Here is a 25,150-nt window from a genome sequence, read left to right as displayed (position 1 = left end):
TGGTCTGAAACCCATGGCAAAAGTGTTGCCAAGCCTTACAATGCATAGTAACTGTCACCGCTATCTGGGTCAAAAACACTGCCAATGCTACAATGTCATGGCTTCAAGGTCAAATGCACCCCCAGTGCTGACTTCACAAATCAGTGCAATATATCCTACTCTGTCACTATGATACCTTACCTACCATGACCTGCCCAATGCTTATAATGTGTTACATCATTGGCTTTTACATTTTTTGTTAACTATTACAATGGAAAAACAAAAAAATCTGTTTCCACAACAAAAGAAGCATTGTCAAAGCCAGTTGAGGCGCTGGCCGGGCAACCTTTTGGCCTTGGAATTTCATGTTTGTGGTGTCATGGTTTTTGCAAAATGTTACTGTTTGGACTGCAAAACTTTACTGTTTGGAAAGTTGCCAGGCCCTTGTCAATCTAAAAAAAAAAACAACAAAGGTGCTAGGCTAGAATTATTAATATATTCTATCCTAGCACTGAACAAAACTACTTTGTATTAGTGTGTGTTCCTTGTGAAAGGGAAGCATGCCATAATGCCCGATAATGCATGCTGGAGTGGGTGGACAAAATGTTAATAACCCAACAACAGACTAATGGATGACGTCTGAATGTAAACTCATATAACTACAATGTTATACATCAAAAGATCTTGGCTAACCCTAACCTAAAAAAAAAAATAGTTTGGTGTTGGCTTCCAGCCCTTTGACTTTGCTAGTGCCTTTTTGTAATGTTTTTGTACATCTTTATTACAAATAGAAAGGATTGAAACAGTAGATAAACAGAGAGGTTTTCAAAGACAGATAGAGAGGGGTGTACAGATAGACAAGGGGTCTTCAACCTTTTCTGTTCTGATCCGTGCAAATCATCGTGAGCTACTAAAGGCCGAGCAACTTGCGCATTATTACCAAAATACTCCCACGCCCAGCTTCATTGGCTAAGGATAAAGAGATACCCATTTAGTGTATGCAATGCACAATATGAAACCAGAGAGTTTGGTATTAGTTCTGGCATCCCTCTTCAACAAATGTTGTGCTCCTACCCTCTGCAGTAATCAGCTAAGAAGATTACAATCATAAGAAATCATACAGGCCTGCAGTGCTTTTCAAAGCTGCCAGCGCACTAAAAACCATAAACTACATATCTGTCTCTCACACCTATTCATCCACCACACTACTACTTTACATAACTCGGTAATTGCACTTCAGTGGTCATCACTCACAACATGGAAGCACTTCCCACATAGGATTACAAAATAAAGACAACACCTTTCCAACCACACATCCTACATGTAATCAGACTAAAGCAACAGATGGTGAGGTTTTAACAGCGCATAGTCCAAATGGCAAATAGTAGGAAAAAGAATTATTGTTATCAAAGTGGCATCAAAGGAATCAAAGACAGCTACCACCTAACGCTGTCAAAAACAGCAATTACAACGTAATGCCGTCACAATAGAAAAATAAAGAAGATTCCCTGAGCACAAAGTACATGTATCTGTGAGTACTACAGATAATATTGATTCACAAATAATTGTCTATATCAGCACATCCAAATTGTGAGAAAATCCTTATTTCCAGCACGCCGGTTTGGATACAGGATTGATTACACGAGGTCGCTGGGAATACCCGAGATATTTATGATGGTTCCATAGTGTGAAGGCGGATTCTGCCTGGTGTCTATTACCGAATTATAATAGAATGACATTGTCTCTGGAACAGTTGAGAGCGTTTTAAGGAATTCCAGACCTAAAGGTTTTTGATACGATCAGAACTTTATAAAGTGAGAAGTGAGAACTACCAAGGCCCTGAAGAAGTAATTGGGTAAAATTTCCCCTGACGAAACATGTGTTGGCGTTTGGCTGTTTCAAACTGTATCAAGATTGTATTGCTGTATCCACAAGTCTTCACGAACACCTATGGATTGAGAATAAAAATAAGGATTTTCTCACAATTTGGATGTGCTGATATGGACAATTATTTGTGAATCAATATTATCTGTAGTACTCACAGATACATGTACTTTGTGCTCAGGGAATCTTCTTTATTTTTCACACATCCTACATGGATTAGCTTGCTGACCATGTAGTTGAGTGCTTCAGTACACCACATAAGGGTGGCAAGCATTATATAAATGCTGCAATACAATTATTTTATTACATCATGCCTCCTTTTTCTACATTATCACAGGACAGGACCTTCAAATGCCTGAGTTCAGTGTGTGCACTGTACAAAATTCTCTCCTGACAGACTATAAATTTGTTCCACGTAATAATAACCTATTTCACATATATGGTTAATATGTTGTGCCGCTTAGTTCATGGCCGGACTGGGAACCGGGAACCAAAACCGACCCTGGCAAGGTACTCGGCTGCCCCCCCTCCCCCCTACCCCCAAGGTGGATGTGGGTGCCGCCGAGCTCTTTGCCAGGGCCGGTTTTTGGCCGATTTTGTTACAGGGCCGATGCTGCAGAAACGGCCCTGAAAAAAAACGGCCCTCAGGGGCCCCAATCTGGCTCCCCACCTGTCCGGTGCACCCGGGGATTACCCGGTGCCTGCTACGGCCAGTCCGGCCCTGGTAGCATTCCAGGATTGTTTCATGTTCAAAAGCTATTACTTCTGAAAATACCTCTTAATGTAGTGATAAAATATGTTGTTCATATGAAATGCTTCCGCAAGTAGGAGAAATAAACGTGATTTTATAAAACATTCCATCATATTTTTGTATGACTTTTGTGCCACTAATTTCATTATTTTCAAGTCTTTGCTATTGCAAGGAAGGGACCACAGACCTAAGCTTGGTCCATGCTCAGCTCTCACTGTTAATTTATTGGCCTTGTTTACATCAGAAAATTATTGCCACTGCAAGAGTGAGGTGCTTTTTTTAAATGTGATACATTTAAAGTGAAGTGTTAAACCTTATATTCATTGTGCGAAAAAACAAACACTTCATTTTAAATTCCTCCCATGATATCATTAAATTAAAAGCATCATGTTACAAGTATTTATTTTTCAAATAAAGCCTCTTGGAAGTTCTCCCTGGGCACAAACCAGAGCCAGGAACTTAATTTTGCATTTCTCCCATTATTTCATTAAAATGTCATGAAAAGACGTGAAATTATGTTCCTGGTTCCGTTTTGTGGCCATAACCAACGTGCAAGGTACATTATTTATGATAAAAATAAAAGATGATTGTGAAATGCTGCTTTAATTTGATGGTTATATTAAAATAGTTTTTCAAATAGATTTTTTTCTAAAACCATGCACAGGCATCTTTAAAAACAAGGATTTACAATGCAAAAGGTCTCACATTTGCGAGAGTTTAAGCTATTGGCAAATGACAATGCCTTTTCTTTATGTGTTTTTACAACTTTTTTACAAGTTATTTAAACTTTGCCTTGTGTGCAAGTGCTAGGCTAGGCAAGTGCAAGGTAGCCGTACCATCAAAAAATCAAATCTCGTACTTTTCACCAAAACATTATTTCTTGAGAACTGTGTATCACCAATTGAGAAAATCATAAGAACCACAATCAACTAATGTATGGCGTGAACTGCTTGTGTGTCTGTGAGTTAGAATGCAAGCCCTGGATTATTCATCAAACGTTTTCTTTCATTAACCCTGGCTGTCCGACGTCACAGTTGGCGTGTGCGGAGGACGGCCTGGGGCTGTCTGAACCACGCCCACCCATTATTTCACCCGCACCACGGCAGAATTCGCGCCTCAGTCAACGGGTTAATGGGTCAGAGGGACACACAGTGACAGGATGCATACTTTTGCAGTCAGATACTAAGAATCAACTGACAGGCACCCCTCCTTTGCATGGACTCATCTGAACTAGATACACTGTATGAAGGAGCGTATTGAACCATCAGATGCCATTAAAAAAGTGCTGTAAAAACACACAGATTTGATTCTGCATGTAATGAAAGACCAGAGCAAGATCAGATTTCCCAAATGCAGAATTGGATCTACGTTGATTTGGTAAGGCAAGACTCACACCACAGAAAACTGGGCTGAAATTGGCCAGAAAAGGGCCGTCTCGACACTTCTGCTGCATTTTCAATACTTTGAACAAGAATCACTTAGCAATAGCAAGCATTGCTAGTCTCAAGCATCCAACAGCTTAGACAACAGATGCAAAAACCTCACAAAAAGGGCAGGTACGTTTGTCAATAACAAACATCTGTATGTTTAAGGCGGCAATGGAAAGTTCTTTGGGTTTCTGATGTAGGTCACATGTTGGTCGCAAATTCTAGTCTCAGGCCCACTGTGGTACCCCAGATGTGGATGAGTGGGCTGTGCTGCTCTGGTGCCAATTTCATGATGAGGTAGTATGGAAGGAGCCTGTGACCTCTGACAGAGGAGGTAGTAATAAAAGATGTTTCCATTTCTCCTGTATCTAATATTACAGTTAACTAAAAAGATGCTCATGGATTTGCAATCTGATGACTTCCAACCCCATTACACCCACTCAGCCTTACATCCTTCAAAGTTCAGCGTCATTGCCTAATATACAAGTGCTTAGTGAGGATATAGATTATGGAGTGTGCCCTCAATGCAGGGGCTCTTAATAACAGAGGGTGGATAAAGACACCACTGACTTCCAGGCACACCCCACATCACCACATTACTGGCAGCAGGAGGAGCAGGAAAGCTAAACTGCCCAAGTAAGGCTCAACAACCACGGTAGACAAAATTATCTTTAGCTAATGTTAGTGTAACAGTCTCTGAAATGTGACTGACTGCTGCCGCTCCAACATGCCACTGAAATTGCAACCAGCAGGGTGTTCTCAGTCACACCACTCGGAAGTATTCCCATAAGTGGTTTGTTTTCTTTCTAGTCAATATCTAGACATGCAATCACAGAAAAGCCATCAGAGTGTACGGAGAGCTACACAATATTTATAATTTTTTTAAACTCACCTACACAATGTATTTTTTTCGGAAATATATTTCAGAACGTGCGAGTTTGTTTAAAACTGTGGATAACCTAGTTGGAGAGAACACTTAAAACGAGAGCCTATACGCTAAAATGTTATGGTGCAACATAAACATTTTGAAATGTTAAAAGTGGAGTTATCCTTGTTAAGAGATGAAGCTGTGAGCAGCAGTGACTGCTTAAATCTCAGATCTTTGCACAGGGTGCATTCTCAGTTCTAAAAATGATGGGGTATAAGAAAATTATAACATGGGATGCGTAAACATACTGCTGTTTAGGTGTCTCAATATGCCTCAATATGCGCATGCGCGCTGCAGCGCTAGGTCTGCGAGACCTAAAAAAAAAATGTTTCTCTTGGCCACAAACCTGATGCCTGTCTGGTTGTGCCTAAGGTGGCAAGCTCTGCATTTCCTGCATTGCGGTATGTATACCTAATTGTGCCTTCAAGGGTGCCACTCCAGCGGCCAAGCCATTCAGGATCGTAGCGCGATGCCAGGCAGCAGAAGTTGTGGTTCTCCGTGGGCAGGCTAACACTGCTTATGCTGGCCGACTTCAGCCGCTTTGCCCTGCCTCAGATGGGCTTAAATAGTCAGAGTGAGTAGCTGGTTCATGTGACAGTGGACAAGCAAAGACAAGAGGCCTGAAAAGGCCTACAAAATGGACAAAACAAGTACAATAGGGTACTAAAGTTGAAGTCAGACTGCAAGCTACTGACATGGTGTCGACCGGCAGAAGACCCCTGAGACGAAAGGGTTGCATAAAAGCAAAATATAAAGCCAAACAAGCCGGATATACAGACCTTGTGGTTTACAAGTATAACTGTAGTCCTCAACTAGGACATACTAGCATGACATAAAGGAGTTCAGTTATAAATACACAAACAACAGTTTCAAAATTACATAATCTTGTATACTTTAAAATGGCACCAGTCAGATAAACACAGGCCACTCCAATAGGCATATACAACAACATTAGCGGGAGATAGGAACTGATAAAGCTGGTATGTTCCCTGTGATCATTTCAAAAGCATCCTGCTGTCACATCAGGCTCTAAACACAAAAGGCAATTATAGAGTAGTAATGAAGTAAAAACAAAACACTAATACTGAAGGGAACTACTTTGTGTATGAGTGTGCTCCTTGTGAAAGAACAAAATGCAGTCACTCAAAGGGAAGTTAGCCAGTGGCTACAGTACGCTGACCAACGGCTCCATGCTGTATGCTGTTGTGGGTGGAAGCAAAATTTGAATGACACAACAACTGACCAATAGATGATGAGAGCTGACTGAAAGCTCCTTTAAGTAAGTATCATACAGATAATGTTAGTAAAATCAAAAGTTCTTGTCTAATGCCAGACCTACAAATAGAAATGGAAATGCTGCATTCTTTTTGGAATCAGAGAATGGAAGACTACTTTAAAGTTTCAGACTCTTACGGATTGGGAATACAGAGATGGACTCTATTAATTGAATGCACTGGCAGTTCTGCATAACTTGCCTGAACTTACAAGGTACGTGCTTCCTCTATGTTATTAAACGTTAACAATAGTTTCTTAAGGTTAGCAGTACAACTGAAGAACCTGCTGAGTGGCAGCAGAAAAAAACCAACAAAAGCAGTCATTTGATAAATTGCACCAACAGGTAAGACAACAAACCTGAAAGGGTTAGCTGTACAGTGGCGAAAAGAGCTCTAATCCATAAACCAACCTTGGCCACTGAGTAGCATATTGAAATGGAGAATTGATTGTCTCTGCAGAATAAAGTAGACTTCATACCAACGCAAATAAAGGAAATGATTACAGATTTTGTCACACAGATTGACAGTCAATCGTAAATCTTGATATTGGGTGTGATAATAATTATGTTATATTACCAGTATCTGCATATCACACTTCTGCCATTGGTGATTCCTCTCCTACCTACGTGACTGACAAGCTCACCACTTCTGGTGGGTTTCGCAATCCTGCAGCCAGGACACCATCAGACTTGGAACATAAAGTGCTGAAAACAAAAACAAGACAACAAACCTTCTACATGTAAACACCGAAGATCTAGAATAAAATCCCAATATCCATCAATCCCAAAATCAAGCTATCACTCACTTAGCATTAAAGTACTTGCATTTTATGCTTTTAGGAGATTTTTTTTTGTACATGGATAAACTGACTGATATCAATGCCATTGAATTTAAAGAAATGATGGACTCCTTTGGATTAAATCTTTTTGTAGGAAACCCTACCCATCAGGGCAGAAAGATACTGGATCAAGTATGCTCCAGTGCCGACATACTAATGGAAGACTTGATACCCCTGATCTGATCAGACCACGGAAAAGGTGGTGTATGCTCTCCCGTGTAGAGTAAGCAGATGGAAACCCTCTAGCCCATGGTTTTCTAAAATTCATTACAACTGGAAGAAAACAAACAATGTAAGGTGCTGGAACGGAAATGGAGGGAGAAACATAATTTAATGGATGAATAGGCCTATAAACTGGCATTAAAGAAATATCAAGTCTTCATAACCAAAGCTAAAGAAGCCTACTATGAGGAGGGATTGAAATGGCAGGGAACAGATCAAGAGAGATTTTCTCGATTGTGAAGAGTTTTATGGCCTCATTAGCTTAGCATGTGCTAGTTCACATTCTGATTCTGTAGAATGGTGTGAACAGCTTGATTTTTTAATACAAAGATTTTAAGTATCCAAGCCAGCCTGTCGGTTTTGGACTAGAGGAGGTCTCTTGTATAAAACAGCAAGCTAGTATGATTCCCCCTTGTTAAAAATTGGATTTTTTGCAGGCTAGGGCACATACCAAAGCCAGGTAGAAACCGCCACTCCAGTCAGGATAAGGGAATTACACTCGTAAAATAACCCGTGCTAACCTCCCTGGTAGCTTGGCACGAGCAGTCAGGCTTATCTTAGAGGCAGTGTGTAAAGCATTTGCACATAACCAGCAGTAATACAGTGTAAGCACTACAAAAGGACACCACCCCAGTTTAGAAAAATATCCAATATTTTTATATACTTTATACAATACCAAAAATGATAAAAATCCACAATTATCAAAATACGCTTTAAAAACAGTTCCTTGATTTTGATAGATCCGTCTGGGGCTATCACGGTGTCATGAGCAAACAAATCCAAATAGTTTTGGCTGACCGTGGCGTCGCGGGCCAGCTACGGTGTCGGGAAAACCCGCAAACAGTAACTTTTAGAAATGCAGGCTGTCGGCAACCTCTCGTTGAGCTTCCGAAAACACGGCGACCGCAGGCGTCGGTTCCGGAGGTCAGTGCAGGAGTCGTCGGGGCCCTCGAAGGCATACGCGTTGCAGTTCGATCTCCTCTCTGTTGGAGTCAGGAGCGCTGGCATCGGCAGGTGTTGTGTGCTGCGGTGCTGAGTGCAGCGGTGCGTCGTGCAGTGCCCTCAGGTCGTGGTGCAAGCATCGGCTCGGTGGCGGCATCAGATGGCGTCGTTGTGAGACCAGGGTCGCAGTGCGAGATGAAGGCAGTGCTTGTCAAGGTGCTGGCAGGTCACGGTGCAAGCAGCGGCGTTGTCGTTGCTGAAGCGCTGTCGTCGGCTGATGAACTAGAGTCGATGGCGCAGGCGTTGGTAGGCCAAGGCTGCAGTGAGGAATGAGGGCTGTGCGTCGTGTAACTTTACGAGCTATGCCCTCGAACCACAGTGAAAGCAGTGGCGTCAATTTTGGCGTGAAGCGTCGTCGTCGGAGATACCAATGCATCGTCGTAGAGCGAGGCGGTGCAGAGTGCGGTGCCCACAGGTTGCGCTGTAAGCAGCCACTTGGTGGTGGCGTCAGCAGGCGTCGTTGGTGAGACCAGGGTCGCAGGACGGCATTGCAGTGGTGCACTCTGCAGTGCCAAGGCGTTGTTGTGAAACGAGGTGGTGCGGAGTGTGGTGCCAACAGGTCGCGGTGCGAGCAGCGGCTCAGTGGCAGCATTAGCAGGTGTCTTCTGAAAGACCAGGGTCCCGGTGCGGCGTTACAGCGGTGCCCTCTGCAGTGCCTGCAGGACACGGAATCGGCAGCGGCGTCGTAGACGTCGTAGAGTTGCTTTTCTTCTGTTGCAGCACAAAACAGACAGTCCCCAGTGCTGAGGACAGAAGAGCTTGAAGTCTTTGCTGTTCCTGAGACTTCTTGAACAGGAGGCAAGCTCTACCTCAAGCCCTTGGAGAAACTCACAAATGTAGATTGCAGAAAGTTCAGTCTAGTCCTTTCACTGCCCAAGACAGAAGCAGCCACTGCAGGCCAACACAGCAAAGTGGTAGTCCCTCCTCACAGCTTCTCCAGCTCTTCTTCTTGGCAGTCTTCTTGGTCCAAAAGTATTCTAAAGTTCAGGGGTCTGGGCCCCAGTATTTGTATCCAGAAATCCTTTGATCCTCTAGGCAGAGGGTGTCTGTGCCCAGCCAGCACCAGTTCTGCCGTCTCTGGTGTGATTTCCCGGCAGGGGATGGAGGCGGCATTATTAGAGGGCGCAGACCAGGCCCTTTGAGGTGCAAGGAAATCTCCTCCCCTTCCCCCATTGCAGCCCAGGTCTATTCAGCCCTTTCCTGACCTAACTAGACTATCGGGAGCCACCCTTGCTTCCTAGCCATCTGACGTCCAAACCCCTGACAGGCAATCCACATTCCAACAGAGGCACACGGGATGACTGAACAAGAAAATACCTACTTCCTAAAAGTGGTATTTTCAAACACAGAATGTAAAAATCACCTTTACTAAAAGATGGATCGTTAGATTCTAAGTTCAGGCATGCTAAATTTTATTTTCCCACCTAGTTCACAGGGCCAGTTATGTTTATAAGAAATTATAAACAAACTTCCTATTCTGTCCTACGGGGAACAGGTAGCCTTGCAATAGTGAAAAACGAAATGGGCTGTAATTCACTATCAGGACATGCCACACACAACAGGGCATGTCCTACATTTCACATTCACTGCACCCTGCCCACAGGGTTACTTTGGACATACCCTAGGGGTGCCTGACATGTAAGAAAAGGGAAGGTTAGGGACTGGCCCATGTGTACACGGGCCAAGTCGACATGACAGTTACAAACTGTGCGCAGACACTGCAATAGCAGGTCTGAGGTACCTTTTCCGGGCTACTTACTTGGGTGGCACAAACTGTGCTGCAGGCACACAAGTTGCATTTGATTCACAGGCCCTGGCGCACTTGGTGCACTCTACTAGGGACTAACTGATTAGCAGTGGTAAAGTGCCCAGAGTCCTAAAACCAACCCCAGCAAGTCAGGAAAAAATAGGAGGAAGAAGCAAAAAGTTTGTGGATAACCCTGCAAAAAGGGCCATTTCCAACACCCCTCCTAAGACAAAGCAGAGTACCTTAGAGCCTATTTCTCTGGAGTGCTCTGTGCGGGCTTTGAAGGCCATTAAATATGGCTCACCTGCTGATCCATGTCCCCCTAAATTACTTGTATCAGAGACTGACATTTTTTAACCAGGTGGTCAATTCCATCCTAAATATATCAGTAAGGACAGGACGGCCACAGTTCCCAGAATGTGTGAACCAGGCAAAGAATCTTCTGTTGCTAAAAAATCCAGCAGCAGATCCGGTCAATCCTTCTTATTATAGGCTGATATCCCTATTCCCTGCTATATCCAACATTTTAGAGAAGCAGGTGAACAAACAGCTTTCTAGTTATTAGGAAGCAAACAATTTGTTTCACTCCAGTGAGTCAGGCTTCAGAGCTAAACATAGCACGGAGACCGCACTGGTAGAAGTATCTGAATATATTAGAGGAACTCTGGGTGCTGGGCGAGTGGCTGTACTGATCATCCGGGATCTATCAGCAGCATTTGATATGATTCCTCACTCGATGCTGTTTGACTTTTAATTTGCGGGCTATGAGTGATGCAGTATTGTTTAAGAAGAAACTTAAAATGTGGCTCTTTGCACACGTTTAAGCCTCTTTTCCATATTCTGATCTAGCTGCTTTCCCGGGGGACATTCCTTGGAGTAGCTGTGCGAGCTACAAAATGCGATCATCATCATCATCTGAACACCCTAGCCATGCTCCAATTAAGGCCAGAGCTAAAGACACACCTCCTTAAAAAATTACATGGCAAAAAAGTAATAATCCACTTCCACTCTCACAATCCGATTACTTGTTAATTGTATCTTTGCTGTTTAGCCTGTTCAGTGGTCTGCTGTCTTTTGGTTGCGTTCACAGTATTCAAATACCACATACATACCTTCATAAATGCATACTTGCATACACACATAGAGCACTAAAGATTCTCTGGAAACAGAAGCCAGAGGGAACTGTAGAACCCCATGATATGTTGTTCACATGTGAAAGTCCCAATAACATTGGAGGAAATGGATGACTAGAGAACTAGGCACAATATTAGTTAAAACACGAAAATGGGTTGAATCCCAGAAGTAACAGGTTTTATTAATTACCCATTCTGCAGTATGGGCGCCGAAGAGGCTGCAACCAGAAATTAGCACAATGTGTCATAAACAAAGTCAGATATCAAGTTATATACGACAACCCCCACTAATGAAGGAAAACCTCAAAGCGTCAAATTTTCAACATACTAGAATATAACATAGAAATATATTCTACGATATCTTTTAGTACAAACTTCATAATGTTTTACTATCTATATCATTGTTCATATGAAGTAATAATGCCATATATGACCTTCCTACGTGATTGGATGGCGGAAGAAGAATATGCATCTACTTTGATGGTCACATTTTCTGGCATTTAAGGTTCTAAATCATACCCAGATTTCTATAGTAAATGTGTTTCTGCATCCATCGACAAAAACCCACACATGTGTCTGTGTGTATTGTACTGGCTCCTTTGACACCAAAGTCCATCCATGGTTATCACAGTTCCGAGCACATTAATGGATTTGATGTTGCCAATAAAACTCAGATTGTGCAGGTACAAAACATATTGGAATCCCATAGGGATCAAATATATGATGCAGCCATGTGTTTCTAACATTGTTCCTGTATCTTACACATGCAGAAACTGCAATTGGCTTGGAATTAGGGTAAAAAAGAAAGGCAAATTCAAAAATCACCTAAATTGCATAATCACAATGGCTGTGTTGAAGGAGACGCCAGTGGTCACTCTGGGGAGGATTACACCAGCTGGGCATATCATATGAATGTTTTTGCTGGAACAAAGCAGTACAGTTCCCATATCAAAACTTGGGGTTAGCCGGAAACGAAAGTGGGGGGAAGAAATGCATAATGTATTTATAGACAGGAGCACTTCATCCGCTGCTGTGTGCTATTGAAAGTGCAGGAATATTTGTTTCTTTTAATTGAGTGCGCATGGGAAGTTTCCATTCCAGAAAATTCTAAATGTGCCTATTTACAAAATGCAGTTTTTTTTATGTATTCAGAAACATTGTGTATACAATGCACATTTTCTATTTACCACAAGGGGGCATTATTGTAGTGCACAGTGAAGCAACAAACGCAGAAACCTAAACACGGAATGCGGTTGATATACTCAGCCCTGGAAACAACCTCACAGGAACCCTTAGAACACGTTTAGGGCAAGTTATGCAGACGAGATCTCGCGACTGATAATTATGCAGACAGGTTTTAGCGATTTGGGAAGCAGGCGTTAGGCCAAGCAGGAATCAAATGTGCAAACTGCAGTAGGCACTTTATACCACAGCGGCATACCATAAAGAGGAGCGACATGGTTTTCCATTGTATTAGGCAAATCATAGAAGGGAGGGGCGGAGGGTGAGGGGGGATTTGACTGCCATCCACCACCCACATGTGTTACTTGCAACAGGCATTTCCGGGTCAGAGGCCCTTGGCAACGAACTGACAATTGAAGCTCTTTTCGGGTCTGGCGTGACAGCACAGCTGTCTGATACCAATTACCGATTGTTTTAACAGTACATAGTGACGGGAGTATCCCCCCACTCCTCAAACTATTTGGCGCATCGTTCTCTCCAATTGAGTGCCTGCATTTCAGTGTATGAGGGGCAACTCTACATCTCAAAAGCACACTGATTCATGAAGCAAATTATTGATCTTATGGGTGCATTGTATACAGAAAGCATTTGTTTTCTGATTTATTTTTCCCACTATAGCAGGCGTTTTAAAATATTTTTTCATGACCCAGAGTGCAATGCAGGCCAATTAGTTTGGCAAAGTTTCTTTGTTACGATGGCTTCTTTTTACCAAAAAATAAAGAAGCAGCTGAAGTTGCATTGCACACTTTTTGGCCATCACTAGCATTGCAGTGCATTCAGTCAAATGGCATGTGACCCACCATTGTACCTTTTTTAATTTGAAGTTTATTTAAATGTGTATTTACAACACGGAAATGATCATTGATTGCCCACAAGCATCAACATTGTGCAACTGAAACCAAAACGTTACGGGCAACCTACCTTTCCGATCAGACATCACACTGGCGAATTTTAAGGGACTGAACAGTAGTGATAGGGGGGGTCAAGAGCCAGTCCAAAGTTATAACGAATTATCAAGTGCACTGAATCCACTTTGTACTGTCAGTCGTGCTAGAAATGTAACTGACATCCAGCCCCTCAATAATATTGATACCTACTGAGTTTCTCGCTCCTTTGCATGTCAACCACCCGCACGCTCTTAAGTCATGTGTAAAAAAATATTTATTGATGAAACTCAATAAATAGCTGCTTCCGCAAAACATGTAATCAATCAGAACAGCATCAAAACCAAGAAAAAACACCATTGGTAAGAACTATTATTTAATACACCATAACTACACAAGTCCAAACACATAGCTAGACATCCATCTTCTCCTATAAGTTGGATACCTTCAAAGTTTTAAGATACCTTTTTAATGGGTCATCTCAATTTGGATATACATAAAAAAAATTGTAACAACTGATATTGATTTCCCTCTGTTCTGCATGACTGTGTTTAGGCATGTTGCTATTAAGGTTTAATACAAGGGTTAATAGTAGTGGCAAAGGAGCTGCACTGATACCACTCAGTGATGACTTTAGTTTCCTTCACTTATGGCCTTGGCTGGAGCTGAGGTAAATTTCAGGTAAGAGGAGTAGGCTATTAGAGAATGGTAGCATGTCTGCTGCACAGAGCTCCTATTTAGGGACGTGGTCACCATATCCGCTCTAGGCATTTGGAGGAAGCCTAATGTATTAGTGGTGGTACACAAGTTACCCAGTTGGTTTCCAAAATGCAAAACTGGCTGTAGAATACCGTTTTTAGGTCGAAGCCTAACAGCCAGCGGAAATGTCTGGTTGAAAAAGGGATATTGTGTACATGCCCCTCCCATACTCCTCCCATTGCTTACCATTTGTTGCTTTCACAGTCACTCTCATTTACTTGATTTCTTTCGACGGCTCCATATCACGTTTGTCCTTCCTACGGGGCAAATAACCAAATGACATGTGTCCTTCTGCTTCTCACTTTTATGGAGCTACTTTTTTCTTTCTAGATTAGCAGCACTTGATCAGAGTGCATGCCTTTTCCAGCTCTGCCTCCGTTTCCATCTCTCTCTATCTATTGTTTCACTACTCACCAGTGGCAGTCGGCATGGTTTGTAGGGGGTGGTGGGTGCGTGCGTGGGGGGTGCACGGAGGGGAGGTGGGGTTGCACAATATACAAAAAGATGTAAACAAAATAAACTTACCTTGCTGCCGGGTCCTGGGTTTCCTGTCCTGCTCTCCTCCGGACTCAAGGAAACACAGCCAGGCTCCCCTGAACAATCACAATGCTGCAATGCAGCGTTGTGATTGGTAAGTGTCCAGGCTCCCCTGACCCATGACAATGCTGCAATGCAGCGCTGTGATTGGTTTTGAGCATCCTGGTTCGACGCTCAACCAAGGTATGGGGGCCTGGGCATGTTCTCCACGCAGGCTGTAATACAGCCTGCATGAAGAACGGGGAAAGAGCGCATGACTGGTATGGGCTGCCCAGAAAGGCTGACCAAACAGTCATTGCGCACTTGGGGTGACGCTCCTCCGCCAAAGTGGAAGAGCCGCCACTGCTTACCCACTCGTTCTGTGGTGCTCTTCATTGTGTGCTTTGCTTGCCCCCAACCACAACATTTTGCTGCCCCGTTTGCCTTTCGTTGTGCCCCCACTGTCCATACATCTGTTTTTCCGGGCACCAGCCCCTCCATGTTCCTGTCCCATCATCCCCAATTCACACCCCCACCCTCCCCCGGGCCCCGTTTGCGTTGCTTTCTCGGTGTCTTCTTCACCCCTCCAGCCATGTGTTGTTCACCCTGGGGTGCTCCTGTCATACCATCCCCTCCTCCTGCCCCCCAACAACATAAAGCACTTGTACCCTAGTATTTCTATGTTTTGTAACATGTACCGATCCATCTTGGGTCAGTACATTAAAAAAAATCGTCAGCTTGGCATGCAAGCACGTGCGTCATCAAGCATGTGCCCGCATGCAGATTGACGTGGCTCGTCTGGCGCCTCAAACTTTTTTTTTCCAATTTAAAAAAATACTGCACAGTATCAGTGACCAAAGCTGTACAGCAGTGCCAAAAATAATCACCAAAGGCAATAAGTCTCTAAGGCGTGGCCTACTGGTTTTGCCAGTGGATGTTCTCATATGCAGCACACGATATGACCTCACAGCACCACCCCCCTCCCCCACCTTGAATATTGTCCAAAATGTTCCGCTCTTTTGTAGAGAAGTCTTAGAAAGAAATGCACGGAACAATGGTGCTGTAAGTAAGTGATGCAGGTGTTGCTGGAGGCAGGTGCATGACGTTAAAATGTCTAGTTGAAATATAAGTTGCCTTAGATGTGTGTGTTTTCTTGTGCCCCTAGTGATGGGCAGCACCGGCGCAGCTCTGTTCCAGGGTGGCACGCCCACCGAGGAAAGGACAAATAAGGGGGTGGGTGGGCAAGCCTGTCAAGGGCTCCCGTAAGACGAAGAGGACGGAAAGACGCGGGCATGAGAAAGGCTCGTTAAAGCCAGGAGGGGCGGCCGGCGGGGGTTGTTTAGCGAGCGGTTAGGTAACAATTAATGGATTTGGGCGACGGCTAGGGTTATAAATAGCTTGCATGACAAAGGGACAGTATTTTTCTAAGCCCGAGGCTGCTAACACTCTTTGACAAATGAGTTCTTTTAATGAGTTGTATTTTTGTTTGCTTCGCCCCACGCACGACGCTGATTCTGGGATCCCCACAGCCCGGTAGTGAGCTGAACTGTGCAAACTCGCCTGGCAGCCGGCACACGTTTGGAAAACGCCTTCTAGGGAGATCCTCGCGAGGCGGGACACTGCTTAGATGCAAGGTGCAGAATGCCTGTACCCAGGAATATACCGGACTATCAATACCTGCATCTCTGCCAGGGCAATATAGGGGTACATCTATCCACTCTTCTATTAGGAACGTGAATGTCATTATATAGAGAACACCACACACTGAATTGTTTCTTGGGGTGTAAATAATAGGCATTGCAACATTACAAAATAAAATGATGGACGGTGTGTTGAAACATTTCAAACACTCACCCCCAGTCACAGATCGGGGTTTAGTCCATTGTTATTTTGCTCAACACGCAGTGGTTCATTTATAAAAAAATAAGCCCTGGGGCTCTCGCCAGGAGGGAGCTTGCACCAGCCCATTACTCCTGTTAGCGCCACCTAAAACAGAACCAACTACTGTCCATGAAAGTGGGGAGAGGACGTTGTGTAATGACCAGAGCTGCTGACTTCAGAGCTGGGGAATCGAGTTGGAGTCTTGAGGGCTCAACATCCTGTGATCCTTGGGCATATCACATAATCTCCTCATGCCTACCATAAATTAATGTGTCCTTAACCGGTGCTCATGAAAAGTGCTGGTGTTAATGATTAAGTGCTGGTGCTGAGTACCAGAAACCATTGGCTCAAATTATGCACTGTTACGCGTCACCCCAGTTTCGACCCAGCCATGCGCAAATCAGTCTTGACCCAGTTCATCATGGGAACAGTCCAACCAGAACTAGCAAGTCAGGTCCTCTCTGGACCGGAAACAAGCATCCTGGGACTTGTTTCAGGGCATCACCCCTCATCGGTCAGGCTAGCTTGAATCCAGTGGTGCAGCGAACAAGGGACCCATGTCTGGGCATACCCTTGGCCCCTTAGGGTGAACATAGTAACATCCCAAAATAAAATGCAAATAATATAATATAATACATAATAGGCAGTCACATCACCTAGGTAGACTGAGTCTGTCTGTAGGTTACACACAGACTCCTGCAGTGGGTGCAAGAACGAGTTATCTATTGTAACTCTTTCATTAATAATATTTTACACACTATCATCTATTTGTGGGGGACACTTAGCAGTCAAGAGGAATTTACATTGATTGAGGTAGACAGAAGGTCTGAGCTTCCATCACCCATGCTGTCTCCAATACAGCACTGTCTCCCTGCAGTTGTTTCTATTTTATTATATTCCAGGTGTTGATAGCAATGCAAGCTGTGCAGCTGCGGTTTGTGGACAACACCACCCAATATTACCATAGAATAATGTCCTATGGACGTTATCCACCAGCGTCAATGAAGGAACAGTGATTAATAACAGGAATGTGTTTTATTTAGGGAGTGTTTGCTTCCACAACCCTGTGGCTTCCTAACACTGTAAAAGAACAAGTGTTAATGTAACCCAACCCTGAAGTGCTCTTGAAGTCCAAACACGAGACCTGACTTAAAAATATGAGAGAGAGAGAGAGAGAGAGTGTGTGTGTGTGTATGCTCACTCACACATACATTTCCATGACAGTAAACTGCTTACCTACCTAGGTATACTTAATGGCGCTGACACATTTTTGGGCTTACTTGTGATTCCTATAGAAGCTTCCTAGGCGTTATCCTGGACTCTTCACTCTCAATGTACAGACAAGTCAACGCCGTATCCTCATCCTGCTTCAACATTCTTCGCATGCTCAAAAAAACATTTCGCTGGATCCCCACCGAAACAAGAAAAACAGTCACCCATGCTCTGGTCACGAGCCGATTGGACTACGGAAACACCCTCTACGCAGGTACTACCGCTAAACTCCAGAAGAAACTCCAACGAATCCAAAACGCCTCAGCCAGGATCATATTAGACATCCCGCGTCACGAACACATCTCTGGCCACCTGAAAGACCTCCACTGGCTACCCGTCAATAAGAGGATCACCTTCCGACTGCTAACCCACGCACACAAATCACTCTACGACATCGGACCAGAATGCCTCAACTCACGACTGTCCCTCTACACCCCCTCCCGCCAACTTCGTTCTTCCAGCCAAGCCCTCGCCACTGTACCCCGCATCAACAAGACCACCATGGGAGGCAGATCCTTCTCATACCTGGCAGCTAAAACATGGAACTCACTCCCCACCTACCTTCGTCTTACCCAGAACCACCTAGCATTTAGAAAGCAACTTAAAACGTGGATATTTGACAAGTAATCCTCCTCCCCTCCCTAAGCGCCTTGAGACCCTCTGGGTATGTAGTGCGCTATATAAATTCTCTGACTTGACTTGACTTGACTTCTTGTTCAGGGGCAGAACCAACACTGATTTCCACATGATAAGTCTCTTCCTCTAATGAAAAGAAATCAGCTTAATCCGATGGCGGGAAATGCTATGCATAGGAATTCCTAGTGGTTAAAGGCTAATAGAAGTATTTGTGCTGCCTCTGATTACTCTGTGAGCCTGACCTATCTGTGAACCGGATCTAAGATAGTGAAGCATTTAAACAGAACTAGGGATGCTCACTAGCCATGTGCAACAAATTCTGACCAAGGAACAGTCACCTTTCCTACCTATGTTCTTCAATCCCCCCTCACAGTCCTTTATCATAACATAACAGACGCATTTGTGGACCGCAAGTTCTCCACTGATGAGCCATTCGGGCTATTCACAGACAACAAACATTCCCTGTTATCCAAGTCATTGCTGCTCATTGTAGTGACCTCTGAAGGTTGAAAGGCTGAGTGAAGGCCCCAGGATTCGAACCTTCGACCATCAAACACAGATCCCTGGAGTGAACGTATTAGTCCAATGAGCCACCAGAAGACCAGAGAATGACTCTCAGAACCAAGCCAGATTCACAGCTCCAATCTCATTGGACAGCGTCTACTTGTTGGCTTTGGAAATGCCAACTTGAGCAGCCCCTTCTTGTGTGTCTCCTCCCACCCCATACCTCCTCAAAGAGTAATGAGACAACCTATACAAAGCATTGCTTGCAAAGGTGGCTGTGTTAGAATGCGACAGACATCTCTCAAAGGTGTTCAATAATCATATGCACATATGTCCATTTTGGATCTCTTTAATGTAATGAACTTGCTATGAAATGAGGTTAACAAACTCGTAACGTGTCCTGCCGCCGAAGCTCACACATGAACACACTCTGAAGGCAAGAGTCAGGGTGCACAGCAGACCTGCCATTACAACGCAGCGCGATGCCAACTTTTGAACAGACAGGAAAGAGGAATAACATAACGCATACTTGGAAGTGCTGTACCAGAGCAAATCACGGTATTAATTGGTAAGGGCGAAACTGGAATGTTAAAGTTATCTTCAAGAGCACGATGCTGTGTGCCATTCCTGCCGGCACCGCCTCTCATCAGAGGTAGAGGCTGACTTTTCATCGACCGACTGGGTACACTCGGATCTCTGCAGCAGGCACTCGGCCCACTGATCTAGCCCACAGAATTGCCAACAGAAAAAGGAAAATAATAAAATGCGATTATGTTGAACATTTGCTTCAACCATAGGGGTCCAATGTCCTGCAGAACACGGTATGCTGACAAGTAAGCAGACGTAGTGTTTCTGCATTGAACCCTGACTTGTATGTTCTAACGAATAACTCAACATTTACTGCAGATGTATGACGACAGAGTATCAAGAGCGAATTCCTCTCATTCCTAATTTCAAGAGTTCTGCGTTTTTTAAGTGAAGATGTTTCTTGCACAAAAGTCACCCAAAAGAAATAAAACATAGAAAGCAACATATGCTCTAGTGACAGTTTCAGAAAAGAAGGCGCCTGCAATAATACTAATTTGGACTCTTTTATAGCCCACACGTAAGGGTTGGGGTCGACGGGCTATAGATAAGATAGTTACAGCATTAATGTTATCACGCATCAAAAGTTGACTTGCTGCCACATCTCTGCATCCAAACATCTCTGCAGCAGGATCTCAACCCAGTGATCTACCTCACTGGAACCACCAGTCTTCAGTTCACCATTCATTGATCGCTACAGCAAGCGCTCAGTCCATTGATCAGCCCTCGTAGGCTATGCACATATCACTGTTAGAGGAGGCTGCGGCGACTAAGGTAAAGCCACAATGTATATATTAAACCAGGTAATTGTATTGAAAAATATATATATATATATATTGTCACTCACGCGTTATCATCATTTTGCTCCGTCCTCAGCCGCTTGGAGAAACTCTCAGAAGAATCATTTATTTCGAACAAGATCCTTGCAGTCAATTCCAAACGTTTATATCCATGTCCGCCTTATCCAAGATTTGCAGAGTCCTTTCCTCATAACTCTGTGTCCCTTCAGTTTCTTTTCTCATCAGCGTGAACCCGGCTCCTCGCCGCCCTGCTCCCTCGCGCCGCTCACTGATGTGCTACGCCCACTCCGCTCTGCACTCCCTCCCTCCATGCAGCCCGGCAGGGAGTGGATGGCTTTAGTTCCACAGCAGGAATAGCAAAACCCACACGGGTCTTTTTACAATGCGCGCTAAAGTAGGGGGAGCCAAAACAACTCCTAAACAAGCCGCTTAATTGTTTTGTGCGCAAAACGACTAAAAGTTACAAACGTGAAGGAAAACTTCCACCAGGCCCATCTTTTTATTACAACTGAAACGATTCCGAGTATTGAACATTTTTATTAAATGCAACACTTGGCTCTGCTCCCCTCCTGATCTACAATGGAACAGTCGAAGCTCCAGATGAGCGCGGCATGGTCCAGATGCCATTTGCTCCTCAGCACCTGGCCCGCCGGGGCTGCAATGAAGACGATGTGTTGCCTCCCTCTCTGAGCAAACAAAAGGGGGATGATTTGAATCATTTGCTCCAGCGCCTCTTTTGTCTGCTGGCTACCACAAACTGCGTGTGGGCTACTGACTGTCGGTGCCTGGCACAGTGGGAGAGCTGGGATAATAATGCTAGCACTAACTTTCCTAGCGACTACCACCTACAGTCTCCTTAGTAATGGAGATAATTGTAATATCAGTTGTTTCTACATAACATTGTAGGTGAGTTTATATCACGGAGAGAGACGTTTTACACCAAGGGGTTCTGACTTACATCAACCAACGACAGGGAACCTGAACTTGCGTGTAATGTCACTCAGACCCGAGCTGGAAATGTCCCGCTTTCCCATCTATAACGTCATGTGCTGTCCCCTCCGGAGTTTTCCCTGCACCAAGCTGATTCTACGTATAGAGGCATGTGTCCAAAGAAGTCATGAACAATATGCCTTCATACTCCACTGCCAGGCCTAGTGAACATGGTAGCCACCAGACCATTTGCTTGTTAATGAGGCGTTGTTTGTCACTCCTTCTTAGATCCCATGCATCACTCTGGATTTTGCTGAAAGAATTAGCGCCTCCCCCTACCCCCCCCCCCCCGAATTTTTTTTTAGCCCCCCCTTGAAATTTAGCTCTAGTTGCGCCTCTGGTACCCAAACATTAACTATAAGTTACGCCTTCTCCATGAACTGCTTATACCCGTTCATATTATATCACGGACGCCTTCTGAAATTATACCATTCATAGCAAGACTTATTACATCGCAAATCACATCTTTTGCCAGAACATAGTGCATGGTAGCTCGGAGAGTTATAGTTTTAACAACAGTGGTCCGTGCACATAAGAGTGGTTGGGCTGTGGGTCCCAAGGGAAGGGGGAAGGAAGGGGGCGGGATTTCAACATACAACCAGAAGGGGAAATTCATTATTTACTTAATTTTCCCTGGCGGTCATATGTTGAATATCAGAAAGTGTTGTAGAGTGGAGCAGAGTGTAGTGTCACAGAATGGATTACAGTGTTGCACAGTGCAGTGGCTCAGAATAGAGTAGAGTGTTGTACAGTATGGTAGAGTAGAGTGGCATAAACTCTCATAGAGTTGAATGTCATAGAGCAGCGTACAGTGGAGTGGTATTTCAACAGTAATATTATTTTTTTCAAATCGATGAGGACTACAATTCAGTGGAGTTTGTGGTTCATTCTTTATTTCTTTTCTTCAAATAAAAGACTGTAGCTTCCTGGACCTCGAAGGATGCCACGCCATGGAGCCGGCCAGAACCTACTTTTGAAGAACGTTAATTCCCGACTGATTATTGGATACAGCAGCACCTCTGCCATAACACTTTTTGGAAAATAATAATAAAAAAGACAAGAGAATTTGTCAGGCAAACTGAAAATCAAATTGGATGCCATTGGGAAATACCGCAAATACTTACTAAAGCCTAAAAATCTTTACATTTTTTTCTGCCCTGAAGAAGTCCGTGAAGGACGAAACGCGTTGGCTACAGCTACAGTCTTTTATTTGAAGAAAAGAAATAAAGAATGAACTACAACTCCACTGAATTGCTGTCCTCATCGATTTGAAAAAAATGTTATTACTGTTGAAATATTAGATCTTATTCTTTATTAGTGTGCTGGACCATTGTGTGTTATATGTTGTAAAAAGGACATTCTCTGTCTTCGGAGATTTAGGGGCTTGTGAATCTCCGGTCCGTGGCACCTAAAATCTTCACTAATCAGTACTAAGGATAGGTGAAATTGTGCTTGACCCCATTCCCCGTTCTTTTCTGCAATTGTACAGTGGAGTGGTGTACAGTGCAGTAGTGGAATACAGCGCAGTAGAGTGGAGTAGTGTCTCATAGAGTGGAGTATATTAAAGTGGGGTAGTGCAGCATTGAAAGAGTTACATAGAGTGGCATACAGTGGTATAGAGTAAAGTAGAGTGCTGTAGATTCATATTGACCGGAGTACAGTGGAGTGCTATAGACTGAAGTATAGTGTGGTAGTGTGAAGTGGCATAGACTGTCGTTGAGTGGATGCAGTGTTGTTAAGAGGAGTACAGTGGAGTATCGTGGAATGGTGTTGGGTAGACTGGAGTGGGGTACACTGAGATATCATAGAATGGAGTGGCATAGAGTGGAATAGCGCTCAGTGGAGTGGCGTATAACTGGAGTGGCGTAGTGTGAAATAGTGTTGAGGCGTACAGTGGAGTGGTGTAGAGTGGAATGGCATAGAGTGGAATAGTGTAGGGTGGGATGTTGTAGAGTGAAGTAACGTACAGTCGAGTGGCATACTGCGCAGGTGTGTTGACTGATGTGGCATAGAGTGGAGTGGCGTACAGTGGAATAGCGAACAGCGGAGTGGTGTAGAGTGAAACGGCATAGAATGGAGTGTGGTAGAGTGGAGTGGCGTGCACTAGAAAATCTACAGTGGAGTGGCGTACAGGGGAGTGGCGTAGAGTGGAGTGACGTACAGTGGATCAGCGTACACTGGAGTGGCATATAGTGGAGTGGCGTAGACTGAGTGAATAGATTGGAATAGCATTGAGTGGAATATCATACAGTGCAGTGGCACAGAGTTGAGAGGCATACACTGGAGTGGCGTAGAGTGGAGTGGCATATAGTGGAGTGGCGTAGACTGAGTGCATAGATTGGAATAGCATTGAGTGGAATATCATACAGTGGAGTGGCACAGAGTTGAGAGGCATACGTTGGAGTGGCGTACAGTGGAATAGCATAGAGTGGAGTAGCGTATAGTGGAGTGGCGTACGCTGGACTGGTATAGAGTGGAATAGCACAGAGTAGAGTCTAATGGCATAGAGTGTCGTGGCATATAGTGGAGTGGAATAGAGCAAAGTGGTGTAGAGTGATATAAGTTCATTGGAGTGAAGTACAGTGGAGCACATTGGAGTGGAATAGAGTAAAGTGGTGTAGAGTGTAATAGCGCAGAATCGAGTGGCATGGAGTGGAGTGGCATACACTGGCATGGCATAGAATGGAGTGGGGTAGAGTGGAATAACATAGATTGGAGTGGCGTAGAATGGAGTGGTGTACACGGGAGTGGCGTAGAGTGGACTGGAAAAGAGTTAAGTGGTGTAGAGTGTATTAGCATACAGTGGAATGGCGTATATGGAAGTGGCATATAATGGAGTGGCATACACTGGAGTGGTATAGAGTGGAGTGGCTAGAGTGGAGTGGTGTAGAGTGGTGTGGCTTAGAGTGGAATAGCATAGAGTGTAGTTGTGTACAATGGAGTACCATATAGTGAAGTGGTGTAGAGTGAGTGGGGTTTAGTGGAGTTGCGTAGACTGGAGAGCCATAAAGGGGAGTGGTGTTGAGTGGAATAGCATACAAGTTGAGTGGTGTAGAGTGGAGTGGCGTAGAGTGAAATGCAGCCGCAGCCCGTGGATGGAGTTCGGTGGGGCAAGGAGGCGGTGCGGGGGAGGGGCAGGGTGGGGGGTGGTAAACAACGGAATATGGATAATTGCAGGTAAGTAAACTATTTAATAAATAAAACTAATTTCGTAGCGTGCCCTGCATCGCAAAATGCGATGCAGCACACGCTACGAAATTCGTTTTATTTATTAAATTGTTTACTTACCTGCAATTATCCATATTCCGTTGTAGTATTGTATTAGCATAGTATTGTAGTAGCATAGAATGCAGTTGTGTACAGTGGAATACCGTATATTGAAGTAGCATAGAGTGGAGTGGGGTATACAGTGGAGTTATATAGACTGAAGAGCCATACAGCGGAGTGGTGTAGAGTGGAATAGCATACAAGTGGAGTGGTGTATAGTGATGTGGCATAGAGTAGAATGCCGAACAGTGGAATAGCATAGAATGGAGTCGCTGTTTAGATGAATAAAGTGGAATAGCATGCAGTGGAGTGGTATAGAGTAAAATGGGGTAATGTGGAGTGGTGTAGCGTGGAATAGCATAGCGTGGAGTGACAGAGTGTTGTTGCATACAGTGGAATAGAATATAGAGAATGTAGTACAGTGAAGTGGCATAGACTGGATGGGCATACAGTGGAATGGCATGGAGTGGAATAGCGTACAGTGGAGTGGAGTAGGGTGGAGTGGGGTAGTGTGGAGTGGTGTATAGTAGAAAAGCTTAGAGTGGAGTGACGTAGAGTGTAGTTGCGTACAGTGGAATTATATAGTGGAGTGGCGTAGAGTGGAGTGGAGTACAGTGGAGTGGCATAGG

General features: G+C 44.2%; 1 protein-coding gene across 2 annotated transcripts in view; it reads right to left on the bottom strand.

Annotated features, from left to right (window-relative positions):
* The window catches only part of LOC144769314 (rho GTPase-activating protein 7-like), a 782,472-nt gene that overhangs the window by 79,434 nt on the left and 677,888 nt on the right, over nucleotides 1-25,150 (bottom strand). The window contains exon 1 of one of the 2 annotated variants that reach the window (XM_078653387.1): nucleotides 20,312-20,594. The exons of the other annotated variant lie outside the window; for it this stretch is intronic. Within the exon in view, the coding sequence (XP_078509513.1) occupies nucleotides 20,312-20,324 (13 nt within the window). The 5' untranslated portion in view covers nucleotides 20,325-20,594. Of the gene's footprint in view, nucleotides 1-20,311; nucleotides 20,595-25,150 lie in introns of those variants that run through there. 2 annotated transcript variants of the gene reach the window in all.

The sequence above is a fragment of the Lissotriton helveticus genome, chromosome 7 (genome assembly GCF_964261635.1).
Source record: "Lissotriton helveticus chromosome 7, aLisHel1.1, whole genome shotgun sequence".
Taxonomy (NCBI): domain Eukaryota; kingdom Metazoa; phylum Chordata; class Amphibia; order Caudata; family Salamandridae; genus Lissotriton; species Lissotriton helveticus.
The sequence above is the reverse complement of the archived record's forward strand: the minus strand, read 5'-3'. Positions and strand labels throughout refer to the sequence as shown.